This window comes from Cucurbita maxima, unplaced genomic scaffold (genome assembly GCF_002738345.1).
Source record: "Cucurbita maxima cultivar Rimu unplaced genomic scaffold, Cmax_1.0 Cma_Scf00016, whole genome shotgun sequence".
Taxonomy (NCBI): Eukaryota; Viridiplantae; Streptophyta; class Magnoliopsida; order Cucurbitales; family Cucurbitaceae; genus Cucurbita; species Cucurbita maxima.
Window position 1 is genome coordinate 3,197,919 of NW_019272032.1, and position 21,604 is coordinate 3,219,522.

Consider the following 21,604-nt stretch of genomic DNA (forward strand, 5'->3'; position numbering starts at 1 on the left):
GGGGGGGGGGGGGGGGGGGGGGGGGGGGGACAGCGTAGCAGATGGGCCCCGTAAGAAGTAATTCGCCACGCTTTCTCTCCACTCCCTGAACTCTGCCGCCTCACGCAATACGAGTGAAAATGAAACCATTAATTACTGTTTAACTTGTGGAGGATGGAAGTCCCACTTTCCCTGTTTATAATTAAATAATACTCTTGGTTTGACGAATTTTGAAAAACCCAAAGCAAGTCATGAGAGTTTACATTCAAAGTGAATAATATCATGTCATTATGGAGAGTCATGTTCATCTAATATAGTATCAAAGTCATGCCCTAAACTTAGTCGTGTCACAATAGATTGGTAAATCCTCAAATATCGAACAAAGAACTTCAAAAGAAAATAAATCAAGCCTCCTCGAAGGCGGTAAAAAATGACTAGGACTCCAAAGGAGTTTTGGAGTCAACCTCGATTAAGGGAGGTGTATTTTGTTTAAAAAATGACTAGGACTCCAAAGGAGTTTTGGAGTCAACCTCGATTAAGGGAGGTGTATTTTGTTCGAGAGAAGGTGTTGGATGATGAAAATCCCACCTTGGCTAATTTAGGGAATGATTATGAAGTTATAATCAAATAATCTCTCCTTTTCGGGAAGCCCAAAGCAAGAAATCCTAAAGCAAATGAGAGCTTATGCTCAAAACCTTGAAAGCAAGAAAGTTACGAGAGTTTATACTCAGACAATATCATAAAGCTTATACTCAAACAATATCAAATCTGGCTTATACTCAGACAATATCATATCCTTTGTAATTCTTCTAACGTAACTTTCCAAAAAAAAAAACTCTATTAATTCTTTTTACAAATTTTTAAAATATATTTGCATGGCGTCTTTTTTTTTTTACAGAGAAAGATATTATTATAATTGAACCAATTAAGACTGATTATAAAATCAGAAATTTAAAAATGCATATATTAATAAAATAAAATGAAATCCAAACAATATAAATTGATTCCCTTAGTTCAATAATAAGTGAGAATGGAGTTTTAAATTTATGATCTCCTACATATATTTTACGTCATTCCGCTATTTCTTAAATTTAAATATCTGCTATTTCTTAAAAATAAAGATAAAGTTAACTGCAAAAGTTGTTTTAACGAGTTAAAATATCTATTTTTTTTTAATTAAAACATTAAAAATTATAATTACTATCCAATTAAATCCTTTTAAATAAAATAATCAAAAGATAGAAAGCAATTGTTTTATTTTTATTTGATAATTAAACAAAATCAACTCATAAAGTTTAAAAGACCAAATTAATAAATATTATTTTTTAAAAGGTTAAGTTTACCGTATATATTAAGAAATTAGAGAGCATCGAAGAATAAAGCATAGTAAGTATATATAATAAATAATGGAAAGCATGGACGAATAAAGCTGATAAATTATATAATAAAAAATAGAAAGTATCGAAGAATAAAGCCTACTAATTGTATTATCAAAATTGTAAAGCAAATTAATTATGTAATAAAAATTCGAAACACATTGAAGAACAAAACGAATTAAGTCAACATTAGGAAGCATTGAAGAATAAAGTAGATTATTTATGCAACTAAAATTAGAAATAATTTAATAATAAAATATATACTAAATTATAACCATATTTGAATTATATATATACACGGTTGGATAACGACTCTTCATATATGATATTGCCTATTTTGAGCATAAATTCTTATAACTATATTTGAATTATAAGAACATTCACTCTCCATATGATATTGACCGTTTTGAATATTACCCATTTTGAGCACAAGATTTCATAGTTTTGTTTTGAGCTTCCCCAAAAGATCTCAAACCAATGTCCGACGTGGAACTTTCATCATCTAACACCTCCCCTCGAACAAAATATGTCTTCCGTTAATCGAGGTTTGACTCCTTTAGAGTATTTGTCATTTTTTACTATGTCTAAACTTTCATGACTTTGATTTGAGCTTCTTAAAAGACTTCAAACAAATAAAGAAAGTATTATTTGATTATAAACCCATGAACATTTCGACTAATTAGTCAAGTAACTTTTAATCATCATAACATATACAATACAACATGCATACGCATGAAAACTGCATGTATGTGGAGCAGAGTAAAACCGTACACTCAACCGCAACGTATCCGGCCTTTTCCTTCCACTATATTAAGCCGTTTTTCCCCTCGTTTCTCAAATCCATCACTCGCTTGCCAAATTTCTTACAAAAAGGAAAAGCGAATTCGAATTCAGCGCCGGAGGGTTCTACGCTTCCAGGTAATTGTTTGATGATGAAATTCCGAAATCAACTCCATGTCCGATCCATATTTATGTTCTGCAGTTGATTTTTCTTTCAGTTTTCGACCTTGTTGTTGTAGTATGGATTTTTCTTTACTGTATTTTGCTGTTTTTTTATGGTTTTCTTCGGAATAGAGTGTAACTGAGCGGTTGCCTACTTTTTAGAATCGCGCAATGGCTCTGGTTTCACAGACTGGTTCGGCTCACCGGATTGGTGTAGAGAGTGTACGATGGAGTGGAGGATTTATGGCTTTCAAGCTGTGCACTCATATGGAGTCGTTGAAGAGGAAGGAGAATCTTATTAGTGCGTTTTCTCTGTCGTACAGTTCTGGTAATATCGCGGGTGGTTTGCGTATAGACAGCGGGAGAATGAGGTCGAAGCGTGGCGGTAGGGTGATTGTTGCTACGGGTGCACCGGCCGAGGAAGCAACAGTGGCTACCCAACCGTTGACGAAAGAGGATCTCGTGGCTTATTTAGCTTCTGGATGCAAGCCAAAGGAAAAGTGGAGGTTAATATTTCAGACTTTTTCCTGTATTTAAATCAGAAAACTAACTTCCCTCAGTATGCTTTTGGTTGTTATTCATCATTTACTAATAACAAATTTGTTCAACTTATTCATGCCAGTCACTGTAATCGGATTGTATGGGCTATACATACATACATACATACATACATACATACATACATACATGTATATATACACACACATCTTTTGTTATTTCTTCACTTTTTGCTCGGATTTTGGCAAGTTTACTGGATAATTTTTTTCATCTTTTTATATCTTATTCTTTTCAAGAAATATTTTAATGAATGATCTTATTCTTTTATTATAATTTCTATTAAAAAATAAAATAACATAGCAATAAATATAATAATATTTTAACTTAAAATTTAATACTAAATAAATAAATAAATATATATATATATAAATATTTGTCTTAATATTTGTGTGTGTAAAGTGATGGGACCAGGAATTTGGCTAGATGGGAGACAAGGACGCGAAATGCAATTTCGAGAAATCGCTCCTTGCTCTTTTACTCATTATAATCTGCAGCTTTTGAAAACACTATCAATTTTTTATTATAACAATTTGATCCTGGGTCCCGGCAGAATTGGCACAGAACATGAGAAGTTTGGATTCCAGATTGGAAGTTTACGTCCCATGACGTACGAGCAAATAAGTGGGTTGCTAAACGGGCTTGCAGAGAGATTTAGTTGGGAAAAAGTAATGGAAGGCAGCGACATTATAGGGCTCCGGCAGGTAAACCGCCCAGACCCTGCCAGTAAATACTGGCGAGTAGCACCTATGCACTGCCTCTGACCTGTTTATAAGTAGATGCTCTGTTGGTATCCTTCTAGAAGAAATGTTTCCATTTTCTTCCTAACACGAGATTATTATGGACCAGGGTATGCAAGGTATATCACTGGAACCTGGGGGTCAATTTGAACTCAGTGGTGCCCCTCTTCAAACTTTGCATCAAACCTGTGCTGAAGTTAATTCACACCTTTACCAGGTTTGTGCCACGTTGCTCCTGTATGGCGTGCACACATTTTCTGTTCATTTTCAATGCCTATCCTCCCTTTTTTCAAAAGTTCCAACACCATTTTGAGAGATTTCTCACAGTTAATTATGGGGACCTGAGAGAATAACCCCTAAAATTATATTCCCTGCCCTACGTTGTTTTATATATATATCTTAATTTTCTTTTACTTAGTAAATATATATTGTAATATTTTGATTCCATTTTTTAGAAATTACCTTAAATATTACATTTACTTTTTGTTTAGGAAATGTTATTAAATTTTTAAATATGAATTATATTAAAAAACATAAAAATCATTCAAAACGAATGATATTTTAAAAGAAAATAAATTAAAAATGAGAAAAATGTATGTGAAAAATCTCAATAGAATTAATGAATAATTTCACCAACATAAGAAGAATCAAAATAGAAGACGTCACATCTCCAGTCAATAGAATAAATGAATAATTTCACCAACATAAGAAGAATCAAAATAGAAGACGTCACATCTCCAGTTTTAGTTGTAAATTATCTGGTTGACTTCTTTAGGCGAAAGCTGCAGCTGAGGAGATGGGTATTGGATTTTTAGGAATTGGATTCCAGCCCAAATGGAGACGTGACGAGATACCAATGATGCCCAAGGTATAACTCTCTCTCTCTCTCTCTCTCTCTCTATATATATATATATATATGTTTGGAACGTTTTACACGAATTATTATTTGGTCTCAGGGACGATACAAGATTATAGAGAATTACATGCCCAAAGTTGGTTCACTTGGGCTGGACATGATGCTTAGGACATGCACCGTGCAGGTTAATCTAGATTTACGTCCTCTAAATTAGGTCAATAAGTCTACTTTTTCTAAATCAGATTAATTGTCGAATAATTCATGTAGGTTAATCTTGATTTTGATTCCGAAGCCGACATGATCAGAAAGTTCCGAGTGGGTCTTGCTCTTCAACCTGTGAGAAACGTTGTCTTTTTAAATATGAATTATGTTTTAAAAGTTACGTCTGTTCAATGTGTCTGAATACTTGTATAAGTGAACAGATAGCAACTGCTCTGTTTGCCAATTCACCATTTACCGAAGGAAAGCCAAATGGTTATTTGAGCATGAGAAGGTATGCTCTTGTTGGTTTTCATATAAATTTTTTTCTCTGTTTTTCTCCCTCCCTACCACATCAATCCATGCTCATGTTGCTTTTCAGCCAGATATGGACCGATACTGATAATAGCCGCACTGGTATGCTTCCATTTGTCTTCGATGACTCCTTCGGGTAATCTGCCTCCTCCGGAACTGAGCTCTTTCATTGCAGTGCTTTTCTTTATAAATATTTCCTGGGATTTCTTCTTCCTTAATGTATGACGATGATTAAATTCAGTATTTTCTTTTATAATCTTCCTATGACGTATTGGAGATTATTGTACTTGGTGGCTCATAGCATGCATCATAACTGAAGAATCAAGCTAGGGTGCCCTAGCCTTTGCAACTTCTTGTAATCTTTTTTTTTTTTTTTTTTTTTTTTTTGGNTTTTTACTATAGTTAAGATTTGGTCCCTAGGTTTCAAATTGTTACATTTTTACTCTTGAGATTTCTCACTAATACTCATTTTTTTTGTAATTTATGTAAATTTATTATAATTAGATTAATTAATTGCTACTAATTTTTCATCACTATTGAAATTAATTTAAAAAAGCTGTATCATAATATTTAAACTAATGAATAGAGACTAAACACCAAGGACCAAAAGTAAGCATTAATAGTAAAAATTCAAGGGTAAAAGTGTATAATCCTAAAACCTTGGACTAAATGGAAATTGAACTCAAAACTCAAGGTAAGGTAAGAGCGTAAAATTTTGAAACCTAGGACCCAAATAGAAATCAAACCCGAAAGTCAAGGTAAGAATGTAACATTTTGAAACTTAGAAACTAAATGAAAACTAGACCAAAATGGTAAAATACCCTTTTTATTTTATTGAATTAGCACTTTTTGAAACCTGGAAGAGAGAACCACCAAATTTATTCGAATTCTTTTTAAAAGCTAACACATATGGAAACCCTGTTAATTCTATTTCCCCTTTCTTCCTTGGTTCTTTCCTCTTCAATTTTTTTTTTTTTTTTTTTTTTTTTTTTTTTTTTTTGGGTGGTCGTTATTCAAACTTGATATTGTCAAAATGCAGATTTGAGAAGTATGTTGATTATGCTCTTGATGTTCCAATGTATTTCATATATCGGAAAAAGAAGTATATTGACTGTTCTGGAATGTCCTTCAGGGTATGCATTTACCCATCATAATCGTCCAATTGCGAAGCTTTCTGTCTATCTCTTCCTTTCTATTCATCTCAATTTTTATTTTTAAGTTATTAACAATCGATACATTATTGGGTTGTCTTTCCACAGGACTTTATGGCAGGAAAGCTCTCTCCAGTTCCTGGAGAATTTCCAACACTTTCTGATTGGGAAAATCACTTGACTACAATATATCCAGAGGTATCCTATGATCAATTTGCTCCAATATTGTGCTTGTTATGACCTAATTATAGGATAAAATTTTCCCATATTACTCAGGTCAGGTTGAAGAGATATTTGGAGATGAGGGGCGGCGATGGGGGCCCTTGGAGGAGAATATGTGCTCTGCCAGCATTTTGGGTAATCTTCATGATATAATCAAGCTATGTAGACCTTTTCTTAGACATGGTTGTAATATGTATTCTAATAACTAAGATGCTTGCTTAAAATTTTGGAGTTCTTTTTGTCTGGGGGGACGGTTCATTATTACTTGATCTATAACTAATCTATGTATAGAATCAGGTGTTTAGAGTACTGCTAATGCTCTCTCTTCAAATGTCAGGTTGGTTTATTATATGACGAAGTTTCCCTGCAAAATGCTTTGGACATAACAGCTGACTGGACACCTGAAGAAAGACAGATGTTGAGGAATGAGGTAATAGGATCTTAGGGGAAACATTTTTTTTTCTTTCTAGTTGCCCATTGCTACTTGTGAGAAGCAGGGCAGACTCCGGCTCCTTCATTTGAACTAGGTTATGAAATTTAAATTGTTGCAATAAATTCTACATGCCTTACTACGGAATAATTTTTTTATCAGGTTCCAATAACCGGTCTCAACACACCATTTCGTGATGGGTTGCTGAAGCACGTTGCTCAAGATGTTGTTAAGTTAGCAAAGGTATGTCTAGCAATATTATTTTCTCTTGTGAGTGCTGGTCGTATTATTGGCACCACTAATGTTGCGACTGAAACAAAAACTTCCCCACTTTTAGGATGGCTTAAAGAGAAGAGGTTTCAAGGAGTCTGGCTTCTTGAATGAGGTGACTGAAGTAGCTAGAACAGGTATGAACAACTTTTAAGTTAATTTTAAGAAACCTGAGTTCTATCTTTTAATTGGCTGAATTCCTTGTTTTGCTTACATATTTGGAGCCCTAAAAAAACACTGCATGGGTTTAATTTAATTACAGGTGTGACACTGGCTGAAAAGCTGTTAGGATTGTATAATGGAAAATGGGGACAAAATGTAGATCCAGTTTTCGAGGAGCTTCTATATTAAGCTGCATCTCTTTTAGTTTTTGAGATTGCTACATGAACAACATATAACTACATGTTCTTGAAACTTGTCCTTAGCTTGATGATGGTATTCATAGTTGTTGTAATTCTGTGATGGCCTTCTTTTGGTTGTGGTAAATTGTAACCCCACAAATAATAATGATGATATTAACCACTAGAGGATGTTCATTGTAGAGAAGCCATCAGCTTACCGAGCCATGAACCTTCTGTTCATCCAAAAGAAATAAAAAAATGCTCCCAATAGTTTTGGCTTCCTTGTGATGGTTACTGTTTTAGATCTTTTGGAAGATTAGTGGGTGTAGATTTGTGACTGCCCAGTTCATGTTTGGTAGATTCGCGTTGGTTCATTCATGTCTTTTTCCTGTTATCTTCAAAACATTGGATTCCAATGGATAGCAAGTAGGCAGCTTCCATTTGCTGTGGGACATTGTGATACAAAAATCCCACAAAGAATCCTTATTTAGCTGCACACAATCTGACAGACCACTTCCATCCATCCATTCAATAATTGAACGCTCATAATAATCACTTGTAAGAACGTATCATTAAGAAAATATTAATAGGGCCACTAGTTTTAATATTTGCTAATATAATTAAGAAAATATTAAAATTTGGTTCATATGGTTCCAAATGAAAACTCAATACTTATCTTTGAAAATAAGTTCAGAAGGTTTATGCATATACGTTCCTCAAAGGTCCACACGCATCCTTTTCTATCTAATACTAAATACTAAAGTTATATGACAAATTTTTAGTTCAAAATTGGCCTTCAATGCTTTTACCTTCCAACTCCACTTGCAATTATTTTATGTTTTATTTCCGTGTTTGAAATATATATATATATTTTTTTAATTTAATGGAAAAGGGTTAATTATGCGTTCTTTCAAACTTTCTCCATGAATCAATCTAAAGGTTTAAGTTGTATTAAGTCAATTAAAGACCTTAGTCAAAGAATTTACTAAACACTAGAACGATGCTCCATCTTAACTTAAAAAAAAAACTGAAAAGTATTGGACTTTCAACTTATCATAAAAGATGGGAGGAAATTATTGAAGTTGATTAACAGATGCAGGGGATGAGTTAAGTCAAATCCCACCAAATTAGGAAGCAAAACATCAATTTTAAGGTGCAAATCCTTTTCCAATTGTTAAAATGTCAACCCATCCCACCAAACCAACAATCTAAAACCCAAATTTACTCCACTAATCCAATCTTTAATAAAAATTAACAACAATTATGTCCTCCTTTTCCTTGTTAACCATGGTTCCAAGTTAAAATTGAAAAATATGTACATCATTTACTATTAAAATATCAAATTTGTCACTCCTTTACAGTATGTTCGTGCCTCACCTTCACTCAAATTTCTACCGAACACTCCCAAAACTTGTTGCTCTAAACATCTCGAGCTCAAGGCTTGAGGGCGTTACTATCTACACTAATACGAAACATTTTAAACGGAACTCAAAAGTAAATCTATACCAGCTTGAAACTTAAAACTTGATGGATCAAGGCAGAGTATGTACATACATACATATATATATATATATATATAGAGAGAGAGAGAGAGAGAGAGAGAGAGAGAGAGAGAGAGAGAGAGAGAGAGAGAGAGATGTGTACCACCAGACACCAAGCAAGATATGAAAATATCTTTTGTAAACCCAATGATTTAGACAGGAAGGCATGAAGATAAGAGGATTGGATTAATTGGTGGTTGAAGTTATGAATAAAGACAGAAGAAGTAGCAGTCTCCTGGTTGTTGTCAGCTTCCTTGTCATCCAGCTCACACAACTCCAATCTGGAATTTGACAGGTCTCTCTTCATTCATACATTCCCACATGAAATTATTAATTCAATCTTCTTCCATGTCTTAAAACCTTCACTTTCACTATCCTTTCACGCCATTTCCCCCTCAACATAAAGACTAGAAACTCTATTTCATTTCATCCTAAAACCCCCCCTTATATATCCCTCCCTCCATCTGCCTGCAAACCCTCAAACCATCTGCCACTTCCTTCTTGCTTTCCTCTGTTTTCGAAAATGAGAGAAATCCTCCATCTTCAAGCAGGACAGTGTGGAAACCAAATCGGGGCTAAGTTTTGGGAAGTTGTTTGTGATGAACACGGCATAGATCCCACTGGAAACTACACCGGAACTAGTAACCTTCAACTCGAAAGAGTTAATGTTTACTACAACGAAGCGAGCGGCGGCCGATACGTTCCGAGGGCTGTTTTGGTTGATCTTGAACCAGGAACCATGGACAGCCTCAGAACAGGTCCTTACGGGAATATATTCAGGCCTGATAACTTTGTTTTTGGGCAAAATGGAGCTGGAAACAACTGGGCTAAAGGCCATTACACCGAAGGTGCTGAATTAGTTGATTCTGTTCTTGATGTGGTCAGAAAAGAAGCTGAGAATTGTGACTGTTTACAAGGTATGAATATGAGATGACTATGAGATCTGTTCTTCCCATATTCAATCCATAAGATGTTATTTCTACTCTAATAAATATTGATAGTAATCAAAATCCTGATCTTGGTTTGAATCTATATTTGTGTGGAACAGGGTTTCAAGTTTGCCATTCTCTTGGAGGAGGGACTGGATCTGGAATGGGAACCCTACTGATATCAAAGATCAGGGAAGAGTATCCTGACAGGATGATGTTAACTTTCTCTGTGTTCCCTTCACCTAAGGTCTCAGATACAGTGGTTGAGCCCTATAATGCCACTCTCTCTGTGCACCAGTTGGTGGAGAATGCTGATGAGTGCATGGTTTTGGATAATGAAGCACTCTATGATATCTGCTTTAGAACCCTCAAGCTCACCAATCCCAGCTGTAAGTTTCTCTCCCAATATCACATGTTGTAGCAATCAATATACTTGAGATGCAATAGCTCTCTTATTTCGATTTTTCTGTGTTTTAGTTGGTGATCTCAACCACTTGATTTCTACAACCATGAGTGGAGTTACATGCTGCCTTCGCTTCCCCGGCCAGCTCAATTCCGACCTCCGAAAGCTAGCTGTGAACCTCATCCCTTTCCCACGACTCCACTTCTTCATGGTTGGTTTTGCACCCTTGACTGCTCGTGGCTCGCAGCAGTACCGTGCACTCACCATCCCTGAGCTCACACAGCAAATGTGGGATGCCAAAAACATGATGTGTGCTGCTGATCCTCGCCATGGTCGATACCTAACTGCCTCAGCTTTGTTCCGTGGCAAGATGAGTACCAAGGAAGTTGACGAACAGATGATAAATGTACAGAACAAGAACTCATCCTACTTTGTTGAGTGGATTCCAAACAATGTTAAGTCAAGTGTTTGTGACATTCCACCAACTGGGTTGTCGATGTCTTCGACATTCATGGGAAACTCAACCTCAATACAAGAGATGTTTCGACGAGTCTCCGAACAATTCACGGTCATGTTCAGGAGGAAGGCGTTTTTGCATTGGTACACAGGGGAGGGAATGGATGAGATGGAGTTTACAGAGGCTGAGAGTAATATGAATGATTTGGTATCAGAGTACCAGCAGTATCAAGATGCTGTAGCAGAGGATGAGGAGGAAGATGATATGCTGGAGCACGAATAAGAGTGGAATTGAAGATGTGTCCTGCTAAATTTCTGTCTCAGTCGCTAAGTATATGGGCTTTGGGGTGAATAAGTTCTTGTTTGATGATGTGAGTTTTGGTGTATTGATGTGCTAAATTTGTTGTTGCGTTAAATTATTGATATATGGCATGAGTTCTGCAAGTATGATGAAAATTTAAATGAAAAAGTTTGATATTTCTTGCTGTAAACTGTCTATGTAGAGTAGACAGCTTCCGAGATGCATTCCTACTAGAAGAGTTTCTTACCTCAATCTGTAATAACACAAACCCACCACTAGCAAATATTGTGTCATATTTTGCCTGAAATGCGTCTGCAAGGGAAAAGTTTCAACACCCTTATAAAGAATGTTTCGTTCTCCTTTTCAACCGTGGGATCTCACAATTCACCCTCCTTCGATGCTTCACCCTCCTTCGATGCCCAACATCCTTGCAGGCACACTGCCTGGTATATGGCTCTAATACCATTTGTAACAGCCCACGACCACGTAACAAATATTGTCTTCTTTGGGCTTTCCTTTTTGGACTTCTCTTCAAGATTTTAAAACATGTATTGCTAGGGAAAGGTTTCCACACTCTTATAAAGAATGTTTCGTTCCTCTCTCCAATCGATGTGGAATCTCATAATCCACCCCTTTCCAGGGCCCAACGTCCGCATTGGCACACCACCCAGTGTCTGACTCTGATATCATTTGTTACAACATGAGTCCATCACTAACATATATTGTCCTCTTTGAGTTTTCCTTTATGGCTTCTCCACAAGGTTTTAAAATGTGTTTGCTAAGGAAAAGTTTACGCACCCTTACAAAGAATACTTTATTCCTCTCTCCAACCGACGTGGATCTTACAATCTATTCCATTTCTTGATTTGAGAATTTTTTAAGTTCATAGGATTTCAAACGTTGGGTTTGGAGTTGAGTTTTTATTTTATTTTTTCTTTTTTTAGTTTAACACGAGGTTGGGAATACAAATCTCTAATCTATTCATCTCTAATATATGTCTTAACTAGCGGAGCAACTTGAAGTAATCAATTTTATTACGGGTAAAAAGCAATAACGCGTAACTAGCACCCTTAATCAGCTCAACAATGATGTTTCTACACAAATTATAAGCATTAGAAGTTGACAAGAGCATTCTCCATTTCAACCTGGAATGCAATTTAAAAGTGAATCCTTTACAGATAAATGATGTTCAGAAAGCAACATAATCAATGATATCACAAAATGCTTGTATTAAGAAAGGAACAAATGCAATAAGACTACTGTAGTTTTGAATAAAGAAGTTATCCAACACTCAGAAAAACTCAGCAAATCAACCCATCCAGAAGTGATCTTAAAAAAACTTCAACTTGACAATATGAACAAATCAAGGTCAGGTAGAAGTACCTCCATTTCTCTCCATTCAAACTCTAGATGTTGATAATCCTAAGCCCACGTTTTGCGATATGTACGAACTCTGATCTGTTCTCATCTTGAGAAGAACAGCAATTTCAATGGAGAGTTTCTGTCTATCATTTTGCTAGTTGTCAGGTTGCTGCATTCCTTTTACTTTCAAGGACAGAACCCTCCCGGAGCGCTATATGTGCCTCGTTGTCCTTTCCAAGGGCGAAAAGTGCAGAAGCTTGCAGATAGGATGCAACATGCCAAAGAGGAGATATTACTTGGGCTTGCATTGCATCATCAAGGGCTTCCTGTGGCATACTGCTGATCAGATAGGCCAAACTCCGACGTGCAAATACCGTTGGAGAAACCATGGTCCCAACCTCTATGAACTGCAATGAAGTGCGGACTGGTCAATAAAATAGCAAGTACTCCAAGATACATGAAAAGTACGCAGTTCTACAAGGCCACCCCCAAAGAAAACTTCCCTTTCCTCAATGATTCTCGTCCAAACAATATGCCATTAGCTTCATATTATGGGTAAGAACAGGAAGTTTTAAGGATATAACCTACAATGGAAGGGAAAATTTAAAGAACTCATAAGAACATGAACAATTAAGAAGATTTAGACCTGGGTATAGCACTCAATTGCAGCTCTGAAATCCTTCTGCCGGAAAGCAAAGTCACCCTTTTTCTTCGAGGTCAACGTGTCCTGCATCTGGTTAGTCCACATCTGGAACGAGAGCTGCATACAAGATGGTATACAGCAATTAACTGACAATTTACTGAATGCGAAGCAAATTTCAGACTGGGTCACTAAGAAAACCAATGAACAGATAAGAGTGTAGGCGTAAAGTTTCTTATAATTAACAAACCTCAGTTGCTGCACCCTCATCATCCTTGTACCCAATATTTTCTAAGATTTCATGTATGGCTGTCATATCCATTCTTAAGCTAGCTTCACCAAGAGATGACAGATTCATAGTTGCAGCATCATATGGTATGCCCATCAATGCATGGGAAGGAACCTGTCACAGAATTAACCATGAGCTCATTCTAAACAACAGTAAAAAAGCTAAAAACTAACAAAAAACCATATCCGAAACCAAATCTTTTGAAAATCAAATCAATTGAGCCAACAGAAACCAACAAATTCTATCCAAACAAACTATTTTTTGTTTATTTGTTTTTTAGTTTAGATTTGCATCCATTGTAAAATCTCACATTGATTGGAAAGGGAAACTAAACATTGTTTATAAAGATGTGGAAACCTCTCCTTAAAAGAGGCATTTTAAAACCCTTGAGAGAAAACCTAAAGAAAGATGGGCTTGAGTTGTTATATCCATACTAAGCAAATAAACCAAACAGCCAGATATTATCATAGATCTCATGTAGCATGCTTCTTGTCCAGAATCTAGCAGCTCATACAGTAAATATGAACCTATGCATAGTACAAGTTACCAAAAGAGATTGATAAGGGAGATGCTCAAAACAATAAATGCAAGCACTAAGCGGGGGGGTAAGGAACCTCGACATCTTTCTGAAGAGGAATCAATGCCGCAACTAATGATTTTGTATTGGGACGCTCTCTAGGTTCATACTGTAAACAGCGTGAAGCAAGCCGCACTAATTCAGTACCCTCATCATTTGAGAATTGTCCTTCCAGACAAGAATCAGTAAGCATCTGAAGATTCCTGTCCCGTATGAGGTCTAGAGCCTGAGAGATGTCCAAACAAATATTAGTAAAGTAAAAAACTTGGTACCAAATTTATGAACGACAAGGTACAGGGGTAACATAGAGATTTCCAAGAATAAATTTGTTGTTTTCTCGCCATACCAAACATTGCCAGATCTTAAAAGAACTCATGCCAAAACAATATAGAAACAGCTTTTCAAAAAATAAGACACTTACATGGCTTGGAGGAATATGTTTTCCACTTAGAAGGTCAAGCAAAAGAGTTCCAAAGCTGTATATGACACTTTCTGGTGTTATTCCACCTGCAGCGAAAACCATAAGTACATAGAACGGTAAGAGTTCTAAATAAGAGAGTATGGCAAACATGAGCATTACTCAATGGTATTTCTACTCCCACTAAGACGTTGTATGTTTAAATCTCCCACCTTACATGTGATGCAATATTCTAAGTAGTCACCATGACGCTTGAAGTTTGAACCCAATATATGAGCATAATTTCACGTGGTATAATAAAATTTTCATCCAGATAGAGAGCATATACCTGTCCTTAAATATTCAGGGGGAGTAAATGCCAAATTTGTGCTGTAACTTCTCCCATCTCTACTATTTTTCATCAGACCGAAACATGAAAGTCGAGGGTTTCCTTCCTAAAAGAAGATATGTTTAGTGTGAATAACTTAGTCAAATCCTAATATGAGGGTATGAGATATGGAAGAAAAGATAAAATGATACATACATCATCAAAAACAATTCTGTAAGCATTTAGATCGTGATAAAGTGCTCGCCCTTTGCTGGTGCAATATTCAAGAGCCTGTGCAAGATGTAGTGCCACCCTTAACCGCATCGACCACTTCATCGGCTGATTTTCCCCTGAATAGCGCATGTACAAAATTTAGGAAACACGTGCGGCAGATAACCATATAAAAGAAATGAATGAATATACTAACGCAATAAAGCATGCCAAAGGACTAAAACACTCATCCACACATAAGTTAGCTTACAAAATTATGTCAACATATAGTTAATCAATTTGAGAGAAACTTTAATGGGTGCAAATTCACATTCCCATATTTGCTAAGACGGCATCATGATTATGAGTTTTCAAATATGAAAAAAAAAAATTATATTTTCTGCACACATATATAGACATTTTTACGTAATTTCCTTTTTACTCTCACATATATCACTGATAGATTTATACCGCTAATGGATGTCTATTAGAGAAGGTGTCTATCACTAATAGACCAACCGACGTAAATCGATGATACTCATCTATTGGTTTATTAGTGTACATCAATGATATATGATAGTAAAAATTAAATTAGGTCAAAATGTTGTGTCAAAACGGGAAGGATAGGCATACAAGAAGGTCACAGGGGTTGAACAAATAAACAATTAATACCCACCACCTCAGAAGAAAAATGCCAAGCACTTAGATTGCATCTCCCATGAAGCAAAAATATTCATAAGGTATAGAAAACAATCATGGCTTGAATGTGAAAATAGATATAATGTAGCTGATATGAAGTTCAAGTGTATCAAAAGAATAATAACTTCAATGAACTTACAATGAAATAAGTGCTTTGCTAATGTTTCATTGGGCATAAATTCTGCAACAAGCAACCGCTCCTCGCCCTCGAAGCAACAGCCAAGTAAATTTGCCAATCTATGGTTTCGAAGCTGACCGACAGCTCTTGCTTCGTCCTAAAAAAGTATATATTGCAGACATATAGATCATGGGCTGATGGAAATTTCATCAAGAATTCTATCAAAATACTCAAGATGCAATATACCAACACAAGATTCTGTTCGTTCATTTGAGAGTCAAACAAAGAGCAAGCTAGATAAGACAGATTAAAAGTTAGGTCCCTAGACCTTCATAACAGAATATAATAAGCCCAAGATTGTAAATTGAAATGCCCCTAACGTATGTAGTTCATTTCAATTACTGGAAATTGGAGGAAATTTGTGTAATATCTTGTTATCAAGTAGGTTGATATATTGTAGCTCACATTCTTTCAAGAATGTGTTCATTATCTACCAGAAGTGGTCATCCCTACCAAACTGGAAAGGGCAACCTAATCGAGTCCTCCATGGACTTCAAAATGAACACGTGTAAATGCGTTTGAATGCACGAGAATATGGCAACATAAAAATGCGAAATGGAGACCGTACTAACCAAAAATTGTCTAGCATCTGGCCAGGCTGATCTATTAAATCTTTTAACGGCAATTCGTCTCTGGTTATCGAGCTTCCCCTTGTAAACCACATTCGGAGCCTTTTCCCCATGTTCAGATACTATATTTTCAACAGCAAATCCAGACGTAGCCATCCTCAATTGATCAATGGTGAACTCACGAAATGTGGGCACATCCAACTCGCTCTTCACAACACTTTCTGAACATATGAACAACATGAAAACATGAGCATTAGAATTCTCAGGAACCTCTAAAATGCACAAACTTATTACCATCTTCTGGAACACTAGCAACTGGCTTGGTTTCCTCTGAACCAAAACAACAATCTGCGAACTTCGAACATTCACAACCCATCCCGATAACCAAATTTGACCACAGATGCAATGATTATGATTCAGAGCTTTAGATTATAAAAGTGCTTGTAAAGCTCCTCTAGTCCATCCAACGCCACATGCCAATGAGCCAATCCAATAGAATCCTGAAGAAGCCAAATTAGACATACCCAAGTCAAATTCATCAACTCATTTCACATATAACACCACAAAAGCTAAGCAGATGGATGCGAAGAAACCCAAATCGTATCTAATCGCAGAAAAGAAAGTGTGTGCTAAACAATAACGCAAAAATCCGATTCGGAGTTCACTTGAGCTTAGGAAAATCCGAAAGCAACACTTTAAGAACAGAAACAAATGCAAAAATAATCGCAAAAAACAAGTCAAATCCAAGTCAATTGAGGCGAAAATTACTCGAAGAAACCTATTTCTTGTAAATTCCTATCTGGGTCAACTCAATAGGATCTAAATTGAGCCACCGCTCGCAAAAATTCTGAGAACTCCCTGGATTCTCATAAAAGAAAAAATTAACAAAGAACAAGGCACACCCACTTAAATTACAGAGCAGAAACAGACGCGTGCGTGCGTCCTAGAGCCAATCAACAAAATCCCTTTATAATCATGGCAAAGGTCACAAAAAGCAAGACCAAAAGTGTTTGTTTAGGAAAACGAGGTGAAATTAAAAAGGGAGTATGAGGTTCGAGAACCTGAATCAGCAAACTAAGCGGTTTTTAATTACTCGTGGATTCAGAAGTAAAGAAGCCCAGAAGGAAAATTGAAGAGTAAAGAAGAATCGGTCTCAAAACAGAGTTATCGCTCTTCTGGAATTCATTTTCAGAGAACTTCATAAGAACTGAGTTGATGAAGGAGTCTGAAACAGAGAAAAAAAATGGCTTGAATGCTTTCAGATTTGGATGAGGAAAATTATTATTAAACAAAAGAAAAAAAAGATTAAAACTTAAATATATATTTTTGCAAAAATTTTGATTCTCAAAAAAATAATAATTTAAAAAAGGCCATTTAAAACCAATTTTCTCTGTCTTTTTCTTGCAGCGAGCGTGTGTTTGGTCGTCCAATTACCTATTTCCACCGACATCACCCCTTTTTCCTGCTTAATAAATAATAATAATAAATAATAATAATGTTTTTTTTCTTTCTGTTTCCGTATTTCTAAAGCCTCCAAAATAACAAATATGTCTTTAAATTAAAATGCACATTTTTTTTATAATGAATTGTAAATTGCCATAAAATAATTAGCGTAAATTAGATTGATTTGATTTAATTGGAGGGATATAAGTCTTAGTGATCATCCCGATCTCGAAAAAAAAACAATTTTTACAAAGTTTTTTTTAGTTCCTAAAAAAATATTGTAACGATGTTGTGTCGATCGTAGTTCGATTTATTAAATTATATACTCTAAAGAGATTAGAAATTTGTATCCATCCAATGTAATTTAATGGACCCGAGTCTCTTTTTTTTGTTAATGGTGCTGGTGTTTGACCTTCGCAACATGGGTTCCTCTCCATCAAATTCTTAATTACCAAATAATAATAATATGAATAATAAGAACTCATAAATCACAACGTGAGGTCCTGCCCATGTTTGTTTGTTTTTTTTTTTTTTTCACTTTTAAATATTTTTAAACCACTTAAAAATCATCTCAAATAAAATATAAAAATGTAGCATTAAATTTATTAAATAAATTATAAAATTAAAATGTTAACATTTTTTTTTCAAAGTATATGGTCGAGTACACAAACTATTGAAACTCAAACTATATTTTATTTACGAGTTCAATTAACGTAGTTAAATCAATTGATTAGGATAAATAAATAATGGATTACTTCCGTAGGTTTTTCATTAATAATATATACATTTTAATACATTATTATTTATTAGCATCTAATTATAAATTTTGGAAACATATTAATGTGGTTTTCCTTATAAATAAAAATTGTCCATTAATTTATCAATTTTGAACAAAAATTAATTTCAAATAGACAAATGATAATAAGTAATTTTTAAATTATTTAAATATACATCAAATTTTAAGCAAAATAGTTATTAAAATGACCTAAAAGATTTGGGCCCAAGGGCTTGGTAATGAGCCTAATGAAATTTCAAAGGTTTTCCAAAGGTCTGGTCCTGACCAGATCAAATTGGGATTTCTTCCGAAAAGAATTGTATCGAGGTTTCGAGTTCGGGCTTAATTCACTGTCCTTCATCTTCAAGTCTGCAGGTAATAGTTGGAATTTATGAATTCTATTGAGTTTTCAAGTTACAATGGATTGCGAATGAATTTGAATGTGCTGAATTAATTGCTGCACTAATTGTACGTTTTGGGATTCGAAGGCGCGAAGCTGAAAATGATTTGCGAATCAGCTGCTGGATAACATGGTTCACTGAGCTAGATAGTAGTACAAGATGAAGTACGTGAGGCCGTTGAATTTGTTTCGCGATTTGTTAAAGGGAAATGCCCTTGAACGTGGCCGTTTTTTGGGTTTAGATGTTGGTGATAAGTATGTTGGTTTGGCCGTCTCTGATCCAGATAATAAAATCGCGTCGCCTCTTAGGTATTTTGTTTCTCTGTTCATAATATTGTGTCTGAGAGATTTGTAGTAATGGGATTTAAGTTGAAGTTAAAATAACGTGACCAGTACTTGTTGTTCTTCGGTTCTGCAGTGTTTTGTTCAGGAAGAAAACCAATATGCATCTGATGGCTCTGGATTTTCAGAGATTGGTGAGATATTTTACTCTGTTTTGTTCTGAATATTTGTTAAATGTTATTTGATGCAATGATAAATGATAAGCAATGATTGAAGGGTGGTGCCACAAAATTCTGTAGGGAGGAAGTTAATTTACTCAATCTTCAGTGAGTACCTTCTAATGTCCAAATGGGAGTTCTTATGACGCCACTATGAAATTGGGTAGATATCTCTAGGTTTGAAATGTAATACATTAGCTCTAACTTCACCATTTTTTCCCCCCTTCTTCCGTGATGTGTTGCTGTGCAGCATAGTTATTTTTAATCTTTGATTATCTGATATTGAATCGCCAATGCTATTCTTTCTTGAAACCTTCAGTCATTTCCATGATGTGTATATTTACACCTGCTTCTGGTTTGTGTTTGCAGATCTCTGAACTTTCTCTGTCAGGGTTCATTGTTGGATACCCTTTCGATGGACAACGACGCAACGCCGATGTGTGTTCTTTATCTCTTGAAATTCATCATTATTGACTCTCATCTCTACTTGACACTATATTATTCTGTGTACAGGCTGTGCAAGTGAAGATCTTCATCGATGACCTTTGTAAAACTGGAAAACTTGAAGGCGTAAAATATACTTTTTGGGACGAGTGCTTTACATCAAAGGTTGTCAATGTTATTAGTGTGGACAGCCCTTCCTGTTAGTCTTGGGACTTATGTGACATGCCTTTCAATGTCTCTGTCAATTCAATGACTCGTTCATACAATTGTGATTATGTTTGAATTGTCTAGCTCCCCTTTTTGAATCGCGGTATTGACTTGTGAATAGGCTGCTGCATTGCATTGCATTTCATTCAACATTGAATATTGAATTTGTGGTTTTGATCTCTATACACAGAATGTGGAACTTCTGATAAAGCCATTGAAACTGCCTCCTATTTTGTCAAAGACAATAATTGACAAGTTTGCTGCGGTTGGAATACTTCAGGTAATTTACAATTTTGTTTTCCTCTTTAGTTTTAGCTTTCTATTATCTTGCCGAGGTTGGTAGAATTGCATCTAAAACAGCAATTAAAACTTCAGTTCATTAACAATAGGGTGGTATATCTCAGGGTTACTTGGATCATTTTAACAGAAGACCAGAATTGGAAGAGAGGTAAAGTAAGATGGGTCATATGGGATCAGGTACTGGTTTGTCAATGAAGTTGCTTCTTTGAAAATTTATTCACAAGTTCAGTACGTGATTTTTGAAACTTCAAAGACCAAATAGAAACTAAATTTAGTCATTATAATGCAGACACTTGATACTCCTAGATGGAACGGTTTATTTTGAAGCTCAGTCCAAAAGGTTCGCTGGTAATTCTTCGATATCGTTGTCAATTTTAACTCAAGTGAGTGAATCATGTGCTCAAACTCGAGTAGTCGGCTTATTAGGCTCCTCTTTTTTGGAATTTTGCTTATGGAAATTGAGATCAAGTGCTTGTTTCCATGTTTGTTTATTTCTAAATGATTAGTAATGACAACAACGAGACCATATAATTTATTTTACAAATCATGCTCTTATATGTTCACTTACATGGGTATGATATAAAAAGAAGTTGCCATTTTAATTTCATTCAATAGGTCTCTAAATATATAATGAACTTGCATTTTAACCAAATTAAAAAAGTATTTTCACTTTTAAGTGTTAGTTGACTTGGACTAAGATTAATATTGAAATAGTGAGTTATGAAAAAAAAATATATATATAATATTAAATGTTATTCTCCATGTTTTAAATATATGTAAAAATATTTACCTTTCTTATACTAATGAAACAAAAATAGTTTTTTTTTTTAAAAAAAAAATATATTTTTTAAGGATAAACCTCTACTTACTTTGTCCTTCCCCTCTTATTTCTTTTATTATTTTTTTTTTCCATCAAAAGTTGAAACTTAATTTTCATGAGAATGGGCATACCATAACAAAACCCAGTCTAAAGCTAATCCATTTTTTTATTTAAAAAAAAAAAAACATTTATTTATAACGTTACCAGAAAAAAATAAATAGCCATTGAAGGCAACATAGCTGTGCTTAGCCCTTTTTTTTTTTATCCTTTTATAAGAAAAAAAAAGCCCAAACCAAAAAATGAAAATAAAAAAAGAAAAAAGAAACACTTCGATAAGTACAGCGGATGGATTTGGTAATTTGGTGGGCGTGGGCCCCACTCTGTCTCTCCCATTACACCCTTTTTTTTTTTTTTTTTTTTTTTTTTTTTTTTTTTTTTTTTTTTTTTTTTTTTTTTTTTTT

At 35.0% G+C, this 21,604-nt stretch overlaps 4 protein-coding genes across 8 annotated transcripts; 3 read left to right on the forward strand and 1 right to left on the reverse strand.

Moving 5' to 3' along the window:
- Positions 1-2,198: 2,198 nt before the first annotated feature.
- LOC111491577 (glutamate--cysteine ligase, chloroplastic-like) lies at positions 2,199-7,494 on the forward strand. 2 transcript variants are annotated; one of them, XM_023140544.1, is made up of 16 exons: positions 2,199-2,273; positions 2,460-2,803; positions 3,406-3,556; positions 3,702-3,809; positions 4,368-4,460; positions 4,549-4,632; positions 4,716-4,784; positions 4,871-4,941; positions 5,029-5,097; positions 6,001-6,094; positions 6,221-6,310; positions 6,389-6,469; positions 6,672-6,764; positions 6,927-7,007; positions 7,102-7,171; positions 7,297-7,494. In XM_023140544.1, the coding sequence occupies exons 2-16, from the start codon at positions 2,469-2,471 to the stop codon at positions 7,383-7,385; spliced, it is 1,578 nt and encodes a 525-aa protein (XP_022996312.1). In that variant the 5' UTR covers positions 2,199-2,273; positions 2,460-2,468; the 3' UTR covers positions 7,386-7,494. The 2 variants fall into 2 exon arrangements, with proteins under 2 accessions (XP_022996312.1, XP_022996313.1); XM_023140545.1 differs by having other exon boundaries at positions 2,202-2,273; positions 2,430-2,803.
- Positions 7,495-9,239: 1,745 nt separating this feature from the next.
- LOC111490856 (tubulin beta chain-like) lies at positions 9,240-11,195 on the forward strand. The gene is made up of 3 exons (XM_023139486.1): positions 9,240-9,833; positions 9,965-10,234; positions 10,323-11,195. Exons 1-3 carry the CDS (start codon positions 9,440-9,442, stop codon positions 10,985-10,987), a joined length of 1,329 nt encoding a protein of 442 aa, XP_022995254.1. The 5' UTR covers positions 9,240-9,439; the 3' UTR covers positions 10,988-11,195.
- A 918-nt stretch (positions 11,196-12,113) lies between these two features.
- On the reverse strand, positions 12,114-17,582 carry LOC111490855 (probable serine/threonine-protein kinase At5g41260). Of its 3 annotated transcripts, none has more exons than XM_023139484.1 (11): positions 17,316-17,578; positions 16,549-16,754; positions 16,258-16,475; positions 15,647-15,782; positions 14,815-14,948; positions 14,620-14,725; positions 14,295-14,380; positions 13,911-14,099; positions 13,258-13,410; positions 13,014-13,127; positions 12,114-12,774 (listed from the first exon to the last, which is right to left on the reverse strand). In XM_023139484.1, the coding sequence occupies exons 2-11, from the start codon at positions 16,628-16,630 to the stop codon at positions 12,529-12,531; spliced, it is 1,464 nt and encodes a 487-aa protein (XP_022995252.1). In that variant the 5' UTR covers positions 16,631-16,754; positions 17,316-17,578; the 3' UTR covers positions 12,114-12,528. The 3 variants fall into 3 exon arrangements, with proteins under 3 accessions (XP_022995252.1, XP_022995250.1, XP_022995253.1); XM_023139482.1 differs by lacking the exon at positions 17,316-17,578 and adding an exon at positions 17,023-17,268 and having other exon boundaries at positions 12,517-12,774; XM_023139485.1 differs by lacking the exon at positions 12,114-12,774 and adding an exon at positions 12,781-12,909 and having other exon boundaries at positions 17,316-17,582.
- LOC111490857 (putative pre-16S rRNA nuclease) lies at positions 14,165-20,884 on the forward strand. 2 transcript variants are annotated; one of them, XM_023139488.1, is made up of 9 exons: positions 14,165-14,172; positions 18,703-18,847; positions 18,961-19,181; positions 19,291-19,348; positions 19,742-19,810; positions 19,886-19,981; positions 20,214-20,303; positions 20,428-20,500; positions 20,613-20,884. In XM_023139488.1, the coding sequence occupies exons 3-8, from the start codon at positions 19,033-19,035 to the stop codon at positions 20,473-20,475; spliced, it is 510 nt and encodes a 169-aa protein (XP_022995256.1). In that variant the 5' UTR covers positions 14,165-14,172; positions 18,703-18,847; positions 18,961-19,032; the 3' UTR covers positions 20,476-20,500; positions 20,613-20,884. The 2 variants fall into 2 exon arrangements, with proteins under 2 accessions (XP_022995256.1, XP_022995255.1); XM_023139487.1 differs by having other exon boundaries at positions 20,620-20,884.
- The last annotated feature ends 720 nt before the right edge of the window (positions 20,885-21,604 follow it).